Raw genomic sequence first — 13,629 nt, forward strand, 5'->3', positions numbered from 1 at the left:
TTTATGCTTATTAACCACTTCACTTTATAGCAGGAATTCATCAATTAATGCCTATTTGCATTACGGAAACCCTGTTCCACTTGGCATAGAAACATCTTTCTGGTGTTTTCCACTAACCTAAGTTAATCTGCTTTGGAATCCATGATCACAAATTCAGTTAAAACCACACAAACAAATGAACAAACCCCTGCTGACAGAAAATGACATGTAACGAAGAACTCCTTTGGCAGTCCTAACACTTTTTTTTGGATTTGAAAAATATATCAAATTGATTTGTAAGAATTCTGTTTTGAACTGTGGCCTGATCCCATTCAATTGATATATTGTTGACAGAGAAAAAAACATGCTTAATATGTTGTTTAAAAATTAAGAGTCAGGAATGATTAGAACACATTTAAAATATCTTCAGTCTGTTTTCCCCTCTGATATGGGTAGATGAATTTGAGAATCAAAAGTTAAACAAAGAAGTGTAAAATACAATTATACTGTAACACAAACACATTACACTCCAGAGATAACAAAATATCAACAGCAGTATTAAATCTGCCCTGAAGTGAAGAGGTATGAAGCAATTCATTAAAACAGAAGAAGAAAACTAGCTCATTCTGCAGCTAACAAATGCTAACCATTTTTTTTCAGGAAAAATCTAACAGTGTACAGTTTTATCCTGACTTACTTTATATGCAGATCCAGAACATATGGGATTTGCCTTCAGATGCTCTCACACTATTTGGGGAATGGGAAACCAGCAGCACAAGTTCAAGATTCAGTGGCATTTTCTCTCCCTTAGTCCTGATCACTTTTGACTGTTAGATTACTGCACATGATCAGCCAAATGAGATATACTGGAGAAGTCAACAATGAAAACTGGAACCAAACCTAACAACAGGCTGTGGAAAGATTTAATTTTGAAGGCAACAGAATGTAAACGTTGTCTTATCTAAGTATCCTTACCGCACATTACTAAGATACAGGGTAGCTAGGGCTTTCTATTCAGTTCAAAAGATAGATAAATGCAGGAGTAGCTGCAGTTCCTGATGCACCATCTGGGTTTTTTTTTTGTTTGTTTTTGTTTTTGTTTTTTTTTTTGTTTGGTTTGTTTTTTTGTTTTTTTTTGTTTGGTTGGTTTGGGGTTTTTTTTGGTTTTTTTTGTTTTTGTTTTTGTTTTTTTAAGTCAAGTAGTAACAGATTTTTTTTCATTTAATGTGCCTCTTTTTTTTTTTTTTTGGACATCAAACATAGCTGCTGCTGAAATTTAAGAAGTACTGCCTACTAGCAGAGTTCTGTGGCAGAATAAGGCACAAATAAAGCACAATAAAATAAATTTTTTTAAAGTGTCAAATTACAAGTAGAATACGAAGTAATAAAATCTAAATATTTCAAATGTGTGGGATATAGTTAGGGAGCCGAAACGTTACTCTAAACAGACCCACCTAGGCCAAAATTTCATCAACTTAGAACTTGAGTGAAAGGAGAGGTCGTGAAGCAGAAGCGCATTCAAAGTTTGTTGTAGACATCTACAAACTCAAATCCTCTTAGTCATAATTTCTTCATAATCACACTTAAAGTGAAGCTGAGTCCTAACATGAGCCCTCCACTTGATTTTGACCTCTGTGCAGACATTACTGCTTGTAGCATCAAACCAACTAACAACAATAACCATAGACTAGCAATCTAGGATGGTTCTCACTTCAAAAACATAATTCAGCCTACGTCTCTAAATCTAGCTCCCACCCAAATACAGAAAAACCCACCAGCTAATCCAGAAAAAAAGAGAATGGCTAAAACTTAAAGCAGAATAATTTATTGGTTGCTAATGCAATCACTGTGCAGTGTGCTACTGCAATTCAAAAGGCACCAGTCTTCTAATACTTTTCTCCAATTTTCCTCAGGTGTCCAAAAGGAGTTAGTTTTCATATACTGCAGAAGAAGCAATCATGCAGCAATCATTTTGTGGGTATGCATCTGAGAAATGTCTAAAGAGTCTGTGACAAACCATGTAAACCCCCCCCCCCCTTGGCTACAGGTGCATTTGGGTACTTTGGCTTAGTTCAGCTGTTGTAAGAAACGCGGAAGGTAGCACGGGGACTGCGAGTGAAACAGCTAAGCACAGAAGGAGCTTACTTCTCACTTAGGTAGGACTAACTTCTGGGCATAACATGAATGTAGCTACCCTCGCAGGTCACTTTTTTGACAGGGCCTTAAAATTATCTTAGTTCTTGTCAAGTACGGATTATTCTGTAATGTAAAAAAAATAAATAAACAAACAAGTCCCAGGCAGTATCTTCCATTAAAAGTATTCCACTGTTTATCCGAGATGAACCTAACCTAGTAAGGATACATTATAATCAAGCTGTAGTGGCTACTCAATAGCTAACTGAGCTACAACCTGGTGGGGGACCATACACCACCTCAGCAGCACTTTCCTGTGGCAGTTCATTACTTTGCCATTGCTGAAACAGTTAAATGCAACCCATCCTGGCTATATAATGGATCCACTAGCGTGAAACGTATCATAAATACTGAGTTGTCATTGTCCGCTCCATAAGTTTCCACAAGCTAGCCCACGCAGGACATGGCTGCTTCCTACAGGTTACCATGCTATGCCAAACTGCTTGTTTCAGTTACGATCACATTAGCACTTTCTACATTAGGATCCTTAATAGTTGCTGTGCCCACACATTGTAAAATAGTTAAATCTTTACAATACTTTGTTCTTAGTAAGATCATCGCCCTCACAGTGTTGTTCCTGACCCCATTAATGCACAGTTAAAATAGTGTTGTTATTATTATCCTCCTCCCTTGCTCCCCTAGGACCACTGAAACACCACCAAACATTTAGGGTTCCCCAAATGAATTTGGAATTTCTCACTTGAATCACTTATGCTTTTAGTAAACTGCTTCTGGTCTGCCAGTGTTCCAGCCTCTACTTTTGCAGAGAACAACACAATTAAAAAGAAAGAAAACCGCTACCACATAACAATCCTTCCTCTCCAACGCTATGCCCAAATCATGTCTATATAATTTAAATCTGTATGTTCATTGCCAAATCAGACACAGCAAATAATTAGAACAACTAAACTAACACTAAATATATACATTTGGTTTTCAGCCACGGATATGCATATATCTACAGCTGCACAAGCACGTTCCCTCAGGCAGAATTACAGGGCAGATACGTGAATCAAGCAACGGGGAGTGTCTATTGTACGGTACCTTCAGCTATCGCCTATTAAACTGACCATAACAAGGAGCTCAGAAATTCATCAGTGAAAGTGTAAAAATAGAACAGGGAACGAGTTTCTGGTTAAAACGTAATTGAATAATATAATTTTCCCAGATTTTTAAAATCATTTCAGTTCTTATGTTTGTACAACAGTTATGAAAAAATAGATTCTTCATAACAGCTTGCAAGATGTCTACAGATTTATATATCAGAAATAATTAAAAAAGAAGGCAGGAAGGATTCCATGAGCTGAGTACGTTGCAGGCAGCCAATAAAATGTTTATTTGTTGGATAGTTTGGGTTGTTTATATGAATAATAAACATCTAACTTACAAGTATTATACTTGCTAGCTTGATTTTTTTTTTTTAACAGATGCACTTTTAAACTTGTATAGATAACATTAATTTTATCTGCTTGCAGAGAGATTTGACTGCTGAAGTAAAAGATGTGAACTTTTCTTACATGGACCCAGATGAATCCCTGCCTGTGTTTTCTTCTCCTCACAGAGGTTTTTTGTCTGCTTTAATACGTCAGTGGTCTTTAAAATAGCTTTTCTAATCATTATCCGAATCGACAGGGAAGGCACCAAATACATCAGAAATACAACAAGTTAAATTAAAAACACATAAACGCAAAGCTTTAGACAATAAAATAATCTGTCCAATACTTAAAGGGCATCTAGAAAAGAGAGATCCCTCTGTTCCCTGTTTGCAAGAAAACCACAGTCCAATTTATGCAGAATTGATCAAGCAGTTTCTTTCTTTGTATTTAAACATTTCTAAGAAGAGTTCAAAAAGGTTGTGCTGGCCAGGATGCTGACCAGAACGGGAATGGCAGAAGGGACGAAGGAGCGACTCTAATCTCATTAACCCTGAAATTCTAAATAAATGGCTGTATCCTTTTGGAAGAGTACATGGCACGTAGGTGACAGAACGCAGGTGTGGGCGTCCGTCATAATAAAGGCGGTTTGGTTGAGTGCAGCGGAGCAGCGGTGAACCTCAGCGAGAGATTACACACGGACCTATTGGCAGAACATGGCAAGGGAGAATGTCAGATTTCATACTCGGCAGACATCTACAGCAACTGATGCCTTGTAGTCAAAGGCTGTTAAATTACCTGTGAAGGTTACTGGCAGCCCTGAATGTTTTTCTCATTGTTTATTTAGTTCCAAAAGCTCTTGGTCTTTGTGCTGATTGCCCTAACTGACAGCACAGGAAATCTGGACTTTGTAAACAGGGCGCTGCTGTATTGAATTACAGGTAACAAGTGTGTAATCAACCTGCTGGGGCTGGACCTTTGCAAAGAAATCTTCGGTATACAGACAGAAAGAATAGGTTTCAATATGGGAGAATCAATTACATGAGCAGATGAGTACAAAAAGAGATCGATTTAAATCTTTTGTGCTTATTTCTTATAGCATATTTGGAAAAAGAAAAGACCCTGACATGGTGGAAAGGTAATTAAGTACTTTATTCATTGTTGCAATAATATTATAGAAATTAAAGGTGAATATGATTTGAAGTGCCCTCATTATAACCCATAAAACCATATTAGTTAAACAGTCCTTAGCTGCAATATGCTTTATAAAAAAAATAAGGAAAAAGCTTGCAGGTTCTTGTTCTTGAAGAAGAGTTTCTGTAGTCACATTACATAAACTGGAACAAAGACCAACCCAAAATGAAGCAGTCATTTTTGATCTTCTAAAAGATAAAGAGAACATCTATAAAACAGGGTTCTACTGAAATCTAATACTGCGATATTTCTGCATACTAAAATAACATAATAAAGTTGAACAACCACCCCCCTCACAGACCACAGATTTATATGAGGTATTTAAACTGTAATTGTTAATTAAAAAGCATAAATAAAAATCCAGTGGCAATCAGTCAACAAAATAACCCTATGCCAGACAACACTGAGTCACTGAGTAGTACAAGACAGGAAATCTCTTTTTTTTTTCTTTTTCTTTTTTTTTTTTTTTTAAATCATCATCACAGGCCTGTTCTGTCTGTGTCTGTGGTCACCATGGGTAATAACATTCACTAAATAAAGAAAAGCTTAACAACGAAGATTTCAAAGTATATTAACATCAGACAGTATTTCCAATCTGAACATCATTTATTAAAACAGATACCGTATGCTATCATCTTATTATGCCCCAAAGACTTGTTTTTGCTGTTTGAAATTACAAGAAAAACAAGGTTTCATTAGTGTACTCACTGATGATGATAATTTTAGACTACTTACACTATTGGAATTTATGCTGTGTTAAAGCAACTGGACTTATATTGCTAAATTTTATTCCCTCTAGAGAAGCAGTTCTCTACTTTGGCATCCAAAATTTCTTTTATGTGCTTGAAAAACATGTTATAAAATTAACTTTTATTTCTGTTTGCTCATCTATCGGTATTTATGTACTAATATGTCCCTAATAATTGAAATCCCTGGACTACTTGGGAGCGGAAGGTTATTTTTTGCAAATATAGAACAATACATTAAATGCAACCTTGCCTGGTTAGAAAACCTTCAACTGAACCTAGGGCATAGAAGAAGAGATGATGACAACAACCAGGAATGATGGAAGCACTACAGGATTTCTTATCAGTACTCTCCATCTGATTCAAGATCTAGGCTCCAATGGATATTTCAGACAAAGTTCCAACAAACCTTCTTCGGGACTATTAAAAAAGTTTTGGTCAAGAGGGAAAGTCAGTTAACTTCTAATGACTCTCTGTTAACAGATACACCACTTGCCCCTTCCTTCCTAACCAGTATTCTGGTAAACACCTGCACTTTTTATGCATACTAAGAGTTTCAGAAGAACAACATCCTTTCCTAAGCCATCTGAAACAGCTGGTAAAGGATTTTTTAAATCTGATTCACAAAAGTAATAGCTTGTGACAGTGAGAAACACTGGTCCAGTGTTGCACTGTGTAAAACCACACACATTTCTGTCCATTCCAAATGTACCACCTTTTGATGGTATTGGAGATCTGTCTGTTCTTGTCTCATGAAAAGCAGTTCACATGAACATGATTTCACATTTTTCTACAGTTCTTCTTTTAAATACTCTCTTTGAGATGTTCACTTCCCATTTGCTTTTCAACACACGTTACATAGGTATGATGACTAAAAACTCATTAGCAGTGAAACTAAGGTTCCTATCATGTAAATATTAGCACACATATTTAAGGTCTCCATTGACTCTCCTAAAATCAATGTTAATAATTTAGTCGCACACTTTAAGTACATGAACACTGACATTCATGGGTAAGAACTGAACATCTACTTAGCCCTCTATGGCACATAAAAATGGTAAATGTATGGATTCCATTTTTTCATGTCTTGGCTTTTGTCTGAACCACTCCCAGGCATTCTGCAACAGGAAGACCATGAAATGTTAACACATAGAGTCACAGCAGCTGGCCTTTGCACTGCAGATGGAGAAACAGGTAAAAACTCCAGCTTCTCTTAAGTGTTTTTAATCACCTGAAGCTTGCTTTTTACATTACTGTTTTCCTCCTCTTTCTGTTTTGTTTTGTTGGGGTTTTTTTTCCCTCTTTTTAGAAAGCAAAGTTAAAAGACTTCTCCAGAACTATTTCCTGGACTGAGGCACTATTAAGTTAGATAGGGGCATGCAACTCCCCCTTTTCAAAGTACTAACTGCCTATCTAAAATACAAACACCATTGAATATACAGCTCTAGCCTTTCTTCTCAAGGACAAACACTGTTTGTCATGTCATCTGGAAGTACACATCTTCCAGAATAAAGATTTTATTTGATCCCTTCCTGCACTAAGCACCTATCCTAGACATATAATGGCATTTACATTCAAACCCACAAAACAGAGCCCGTTGTACTAGTACAACAATGAAGCTCTCCAGCCAATGCTGTACTCTTAACTAGATTCACATTGATAATATATAGCTATAATTCCGCTTCAATTAAAAGCATATTTCAGCAGAAGCCCCGAATATGATAGCTGCTCTATGCTTTTTAATAATAGAGATCCAGAATTCTGCCTTTGCTAAATGTATATCGGTAAAATGGTGTAAGGATTCTACTTTACATAAATAAAGACTGATCATATTAAGACAAAATCCTGCATAACCTAAATGTATATTAATGGCAGCAACCCAGAAACTGATCGCAATCTTCACACTCTAGATAAAAATCACTAAGTCTACTTCAGCCTATTTCAACTGACTTCAATGTTTTAGAAGCCAGTGTTTTATTCGCTCCAGGAAAAAGAAAATATGAAAAAAAAAAAATCAATATACAATACCAAACTCTAATGAAAATGCTTAACTGGTTCTGAATATTAGCATAGGAGGAACATGCTATTACATGATTTTTGCAGCTACTAAAGTCAAGTTAATTTACCCTGTACTTAAAAAGTTAATACAGGAAATGCAAAATTCTTAGTGCATTAGAAAAAAATTCTGAACAACTAAAATATTTATACTTGATTTTCATGTCACACAATTTTATTTTAAATTTAGAAGTAAAAGATTAATGAACTACTGGACTATGCATTTAACGTAGGTTTTCCTAGGAATCTGTTACTGAAAACACGCATAAATGTTTCTGCAGATTTCAACGTCTGAAGACTACATGTATTAACATTTAGTGTTATTAACAAAATTAGGAAAGCTGCCATTATTTCTGGCCCAGATTGTGGGATATCACTAGAATGGACCAAAATGGGTAGCAAATGTAACCTATGACAGTGTAAGTACTCTGAAGAACACACCTGTTTTTATTTATGCCGGTTCCAGCATTTGTAGAAAGTTACTGGAAATATTGCTCCTCGGTATTAAAACTACCCATATAATATGTTAACTGTCTGACTTTTAAGTGACTAATTGTGGTAAGCTAATGCAAAGACAAGTATAACATTACATCAAAGGAATACCTTTCTTGCATATAATTAACCACAAGAGGTAGGCAACTACATTTAACTGGAAGATGATTATTAAAAGGTAAATCAACTTAATCTGTTTGTAGGAGGATTAAAAGTGTAGGCCACTTATAAAAGTATCTAACCCTACTGTAAGGGCACTGAGTCATTCTTGGCACCATAATAAAGATCAAAGGTATATCACAGAAGCAGCAATGCGTACGTGCGTAGCTCTCACTAGAAATCTTTAACACACAGTATTCTGCTCTGGCTTTTGTTCAAGGCCAGAGAGCGTATCATCCTTTGCAGTTTGATTTTGTCATCTAATGTCCCTGTTCAAAACCTGTGTATACTCTGCAAAGTATTAAATCAGGAATATAATATCCGGGAAGTATTTCTCCTCCACTGGGAAACACTGAAGTCAGGGACCCAGGCTTTCCTGACTACTTAGAAACTGGGCCAAGAAGTTCCTTGTAAATATTACCGGATTTATTGAACATGTTGCTGGTAATGCTCAATTTTGCTGCATTAAACAGCACAAATACTCCTTAATCAATGAATGTAAACTAGAAGGTATTTTAAATACCTTTCTGAATAGGTATAAATTTGGCTGGCATAGATAGAAACGTGTAGATAGATACTTTTAGATGAGTAGATGATATAGATAAATATGATTGCTTGGAAAATAAGGTTTTACCATTGAACAAATACGGGTATAAGCTCTTATGTTTAAAGGGAAAATTGCATTACTTATCCTTTTCAAGAAGAGAAATCAACAAATACAAGTATTTAAAAAAAAAAAGCCTGAGCAAAGGCTTGCACAAAGTAGGCTGTAACTTAGGTTTTCACTACTGCTTCAAGAGTAAGTCTTGGCTCGTAAGACTCTCTTAAGAATTCAGCCAGACCAATGACAAACAAAAAAACAAAAAACCCCAAACCAAAACCACTCTGATGTACAGCTACCAGACCAGTTTTACAGCTTTAATGGTGATAAAATCCTTGTGACAGTGACCTGGCCAGTATGGTCTTAAAAATTTCCAGCTGACTTGGTTGATAAAGGACAGAATCCACCTATAGAAAAATACCCTTTACACCACTTCAAGTAATACACATGAAGGACTGTTTTCATAATAGAACTGCAGAAAAAACTCATTGCCAACTGAAATAGTGAAACTAGCATAGAACTTGTGTAGACCCAGAATGAAAACTGCAAACAATTGTCAGGCTGAATTAAAAACTGACTCATTAAAAACAGAACAGTAAATAAGCTAAAGCTTTTTTCATCTCATAGAAAATAGATAAAATAGAAAGTCATATGTAGGAATTTCTTAATATAGATAGAAAGATGATCCTTAGAGAAAGACAAAAGGATAGTTAAGACTCCTTATATTAATATATCATGAATATTTTCCTCAAAACACCTTAAGTGGAAATGCAGTATGGGCAAGAAGTAAAGCTATGGTCACAGATTCCTGGAACTGACCTTTCTCAAGTAACTTTAACCCAGTTAGAATTGATTTTGAGGCTACATCAAAATAGTCAGTCTCCATTCCCTCACACACAGTTAAAGTACCCAGGCTTTGGTTTTGGTCACATGTTCTGCATTTTCTTGTGTTTTCCAAATGTCTTGGAATTTGTTTAGGTAAACAAGTGCCAATCCTGCAGAAATATTTTGGACTTTCTGGTTTCAGGGAAAAGCAAAAAAGGAAGCTCTGTTACACAGTCACCCACAGGGCAGGATTCTCAACAGCACATGCAAGTACCATCAGGGGAATATAAGAATCAAAAAACAGCTTGTAAACCTTCATTGATCAAAACCTGCTCCATATACACAAGGAAGACATTTGCAACACTTCTACTTGTTTTGTCCAGGGAATGAAGAGGATGATTGGGGTGGGGGAAATCAGCCCAGACTTAATTCAGCTAAAAATATAATTCTACTGCAAGTAGAACTTAAATACTTCAACAGGGAAAGCTAAACGCTGCATAAAGCCCACTATACATTTTTTCCATTTTTACTCAATTTAATAGAGGATGTTGTGGTGGGGAAAAGCATACAACCCTAATGACCCGATTACAAGACAATATCAATGGAGTAAGATGATGAAATTGTATAGGGCACTAACTATTTCACTTTAAGTCCTCATGCAGAAATATCAGTATACTAGAAACTCTTACCCTGGCTTATCACACACTAACTTTCTCACCTGAACAAGTTCTATAACAAAATAATAAAATCTACTTAGTCATTTTATTACCTGGTTAACAACATAACAATAGAACTCAACATAAAAAAAAGCTAACATAACAATTAAGCTACTTAATTAAAGAGATGCTGAAGACAAACTGAAATGCATCGATATATAACTGCAGTACTAACTTGCAACTAAAATCAGGAAAATGCATAGCATGAAGTTGAATGGCTGGCTGTTCCAGCAGGTACTACTGGCATACTCCTGTGGTATGATACATTCTGCTTTGCTCAAAAAAACTCAACCACCTAAAATATCAGTATGCTTAAACTTAAAAAAGTCATACACCTATGAAAAATACAATTACTCCATACATAGGTTTGCTGAGTTCAATAAAATAACATGTATTGTAAGAAAATGTTGCAACTCAATCTAACACGTGATGAATACCAGGAAAAGAAGCCATGATATACAACAACTCATTAATCAACAAGGCATAAAAATATCCACAAAGCTCTAAAGGAAGTTTATGGACCATGTTACACTTATGTCCCAACTGAAGGGCATAAGCAAATTTAATACTGATTATTAACAAAACTGATCTTTCAAAGAGTCTTTGAAAACTTGGATAATAATAATCATAAATAGCTCACCTATGTTCAGCAGTGATTAAACTATAGGACAGTGCACACAGTAACAAATAATATGTCAAAATAAAAAACAAATTGCATTGTTCCACTTGGAGCTAATATATTATTGAAGGTAGTTCACAACTGAGTTACTTGCTTCTAATGTCTTACTAAGAGTTCTCTGAACACAGGGAGTATTATATCCCTATGGAGTCCTGTCTGATGAGGAGAAACGCTCTCCTGGAACAGCTAATGGATGCAAGCACAGCTCCCAGATACTGGAGCAGTACGCTCCTCCATTTTTGAACAGCATGAATGCACTAAGTCATGAAAAAATATTTATAATTGCTATCTAACTCCAGTTAGAAAGTTTCTCAATCACTTCCCGGAGCTGCAAAAAAGTGTATCATTAGAAATATAGTGGGATTTAAAGCAAAGAGAAGAGCCACCATCATAGTATGTCAAATGCAAGAAAAATACAGAAGACAGAACATGAATCTCTACTTAGTCTTTATTGAAATGATAAATGCAATTGAAGCAGTCTCAGCAGACTTGGATTATGGAAAACACTATCTGAGATCGGCTGCCTGGAAAGTACACTAAAAGTGTTGGTAAACTGTAATCGTATATTCAGCTGAAGGTTTGTCACTGGTGCTTTTCCTGACCAATTCAGCATCGCTGGTTAGATCAAACAACACTGCGTTTGTATGCCAAACCTACAATGTCTGTATTTGCTGCAGTGTCAGTAACATAATATATCTGAAATAGCCACACACAGCAGTTTTCTGTATCTCCTATACCTTTAACTTAATCAGACACAGTGTGACTCACAAACGTCTGAGATCATTTCTTACTTTCTGCTTGTGTGAGCTCAGGAAGACCTGTTTAATTTATCACCAAATAAATTGCTGGTGCTGGTGATTCTGGTATCAGCCTGCAGTTGCAAGAGTGAGAAACTTTTTGGTTCATATGACATTGTCTAGTTTACAGTGTTGCTCTTTTGGACCAAATAATCTTTGATTACTTCATAAAACTCTCTTAACATCATCACCGGATCAAGCCAAACACTAAGCAGTGTTTGTGTTTTCACTTGGCTTCATTTGGCTTTTAGAAACCTGGATATAATGCTTCCTTCCATGACTAAATCCTGACAAGTTATCCATGTTTGGGTTTAGATTCATTACGTATATAAAAGTGAAATATAAAATTCAATGCCAGCCTGTATTTAAAAATAATTTTTGCCATACCATACTAATGAAAACATAGCGTCACTGTAGAGGACGTACTGTTTGGGTGAATGACAATACAATACCTATGTGCATCCTGTACAGTCAGAAAAGACTTGGCAAGGATTCACGATGCAGACAAAGGAATTCTTTCAAGGACGTGTAGCAAAATAACCTGAAGTTATGAGACAAAAAGACAGGACTAAGCAAGACCAGTCTGGAATGGCCTTCCTCAAGCTGGAATGGGCAAAAATGAAATGCACTCAGACTTGTAATCCTTCATTTCTTTTTTTAACTCTGGACTTGATATTTCATAATTTAGGGCAAGAATTTGCCACTGCTAGATGAAATCTACAGAGTGTTTACAACTGTAAAGGTACAGTCAGTGTAAGAATGATTGTACCATCTGGCCTGAAACTTGACTTACCTTCTGAATATATATATTTTTTTTTTTTGGTAGTTCTACCTTTTCACTGAAGAAGTGGTTTACTGATCAATCCTGAATGTTTAGTTATGCTCTGTTTTGGAAAGTAAGACAAGACAAAGAAGAAGGACTATGGGATCATAAGACAAGAGATTTAAAACCAACTCCAGTTGGTTCACTGTCACAAATGACATAACAAAAAAGTAATACTTTCTAACTTGTATAAGGTTTACTTCAGATGTTTACTATCATTATAGAAAATAAAAAAAAAATCACATGGAAAGGTCAGATTCTGTCACTATTACTCACATTAGGCACTACCTTAACTTTACATGCCTCACGAAAAACTGAAGTCAAAATAATCTGACACATTATGGCAAAATGCCCTTTATCTGGCTCATACATCTATGAACAGACACTCCAATAACCACATGCATGCTTTTAACTTTATTTTTAAAGACAATGTAGTGGGCACAATTCTTTCATTCTTTCCCAGCAATTTTAAACTGATCTTATTTTATTGATATCAGACAAACTATTCCTGACTTGTAATGGTGAAGGAGTGCGCCAGATCCAAGTATCTATGTCTAATGTTTAGGAAAATACTTCTTACCACTCAGAGTACTTATCTGAGAAATGCTTTAATTGAATAGATTGTACTTCTAGCCCTAATAAAGTAAGCTTTCCCAGATGAACTAGAATGATGGTTATAAATGTTTAAATTATAACTTGGACACTCCTCCTACGTTCTTCTGATCCGAAATGTTCAGCATAAAAGCAGTAAATATTGTCTGGTTGTTATTTTAGTCACTCTTAAAGTATTGATTTTATACTAAACATAAGGAAATTAAAACCTTAAGGTGAAACCAATGTTTTTTCTCAAGTTTACAGCCAAGTCAGTAGAAGGTTTGTTTAAAATATCGTTCATAGTATATATTGACATTATAATATATCTGTTAATGATCAAACACAAAGGAAAATATAGGTGCACTTTACTACTTATGCACATAAAAGAACATTATACATGACT

At 35.6% G+C, this 13,629-nt stretch overlaps 1 protein-coding gene across 2 annotated transcripts in view; it reads right to left on the bottom strand.

The window, feature by feature from the left end:
- Positions 1 to 13,629, bottom strand: part of ZNF407 (zinc finger protein 407) — a 356,342-nt gene that overhangs the window by 66,408 nt on the left and 276,305 nt on the right. The window contains exon 9 of one of the 2 annotated variants that reach the window (XM_075022873.1): positions 12,295 to 12,350. The exons of the other annotated variant lie outside the window; for it this stretch is intronic. Within the exon in view, the coding sequence (XP_074878974.1) occupies positions 12,328 to 12,350 (23 nt within the window). The 3' untranslated portion in view covers positions 12,295 to 12,327. Of the gene's footprint in view, positions 1 to 12,294; positions 12,351 to 13,629 lie in introns of those variants that run through there. 2 annotated transcript variants of the gene reach the window in all.

Source organism: Buteo buteo, chromosome 3, assembly GCF_964188355.1.
Source record: "Buteo buteo chromosome 3, bButBut1.hap1.1, whole genome shotgun sequence".
Classification (NCBI taxonomy): domain Eukaryota; kingdom Metazoa; phylum Chordata; class Aves; order Accipitriformes; family Accipitridae; genus Buteo; species Buteo buteo.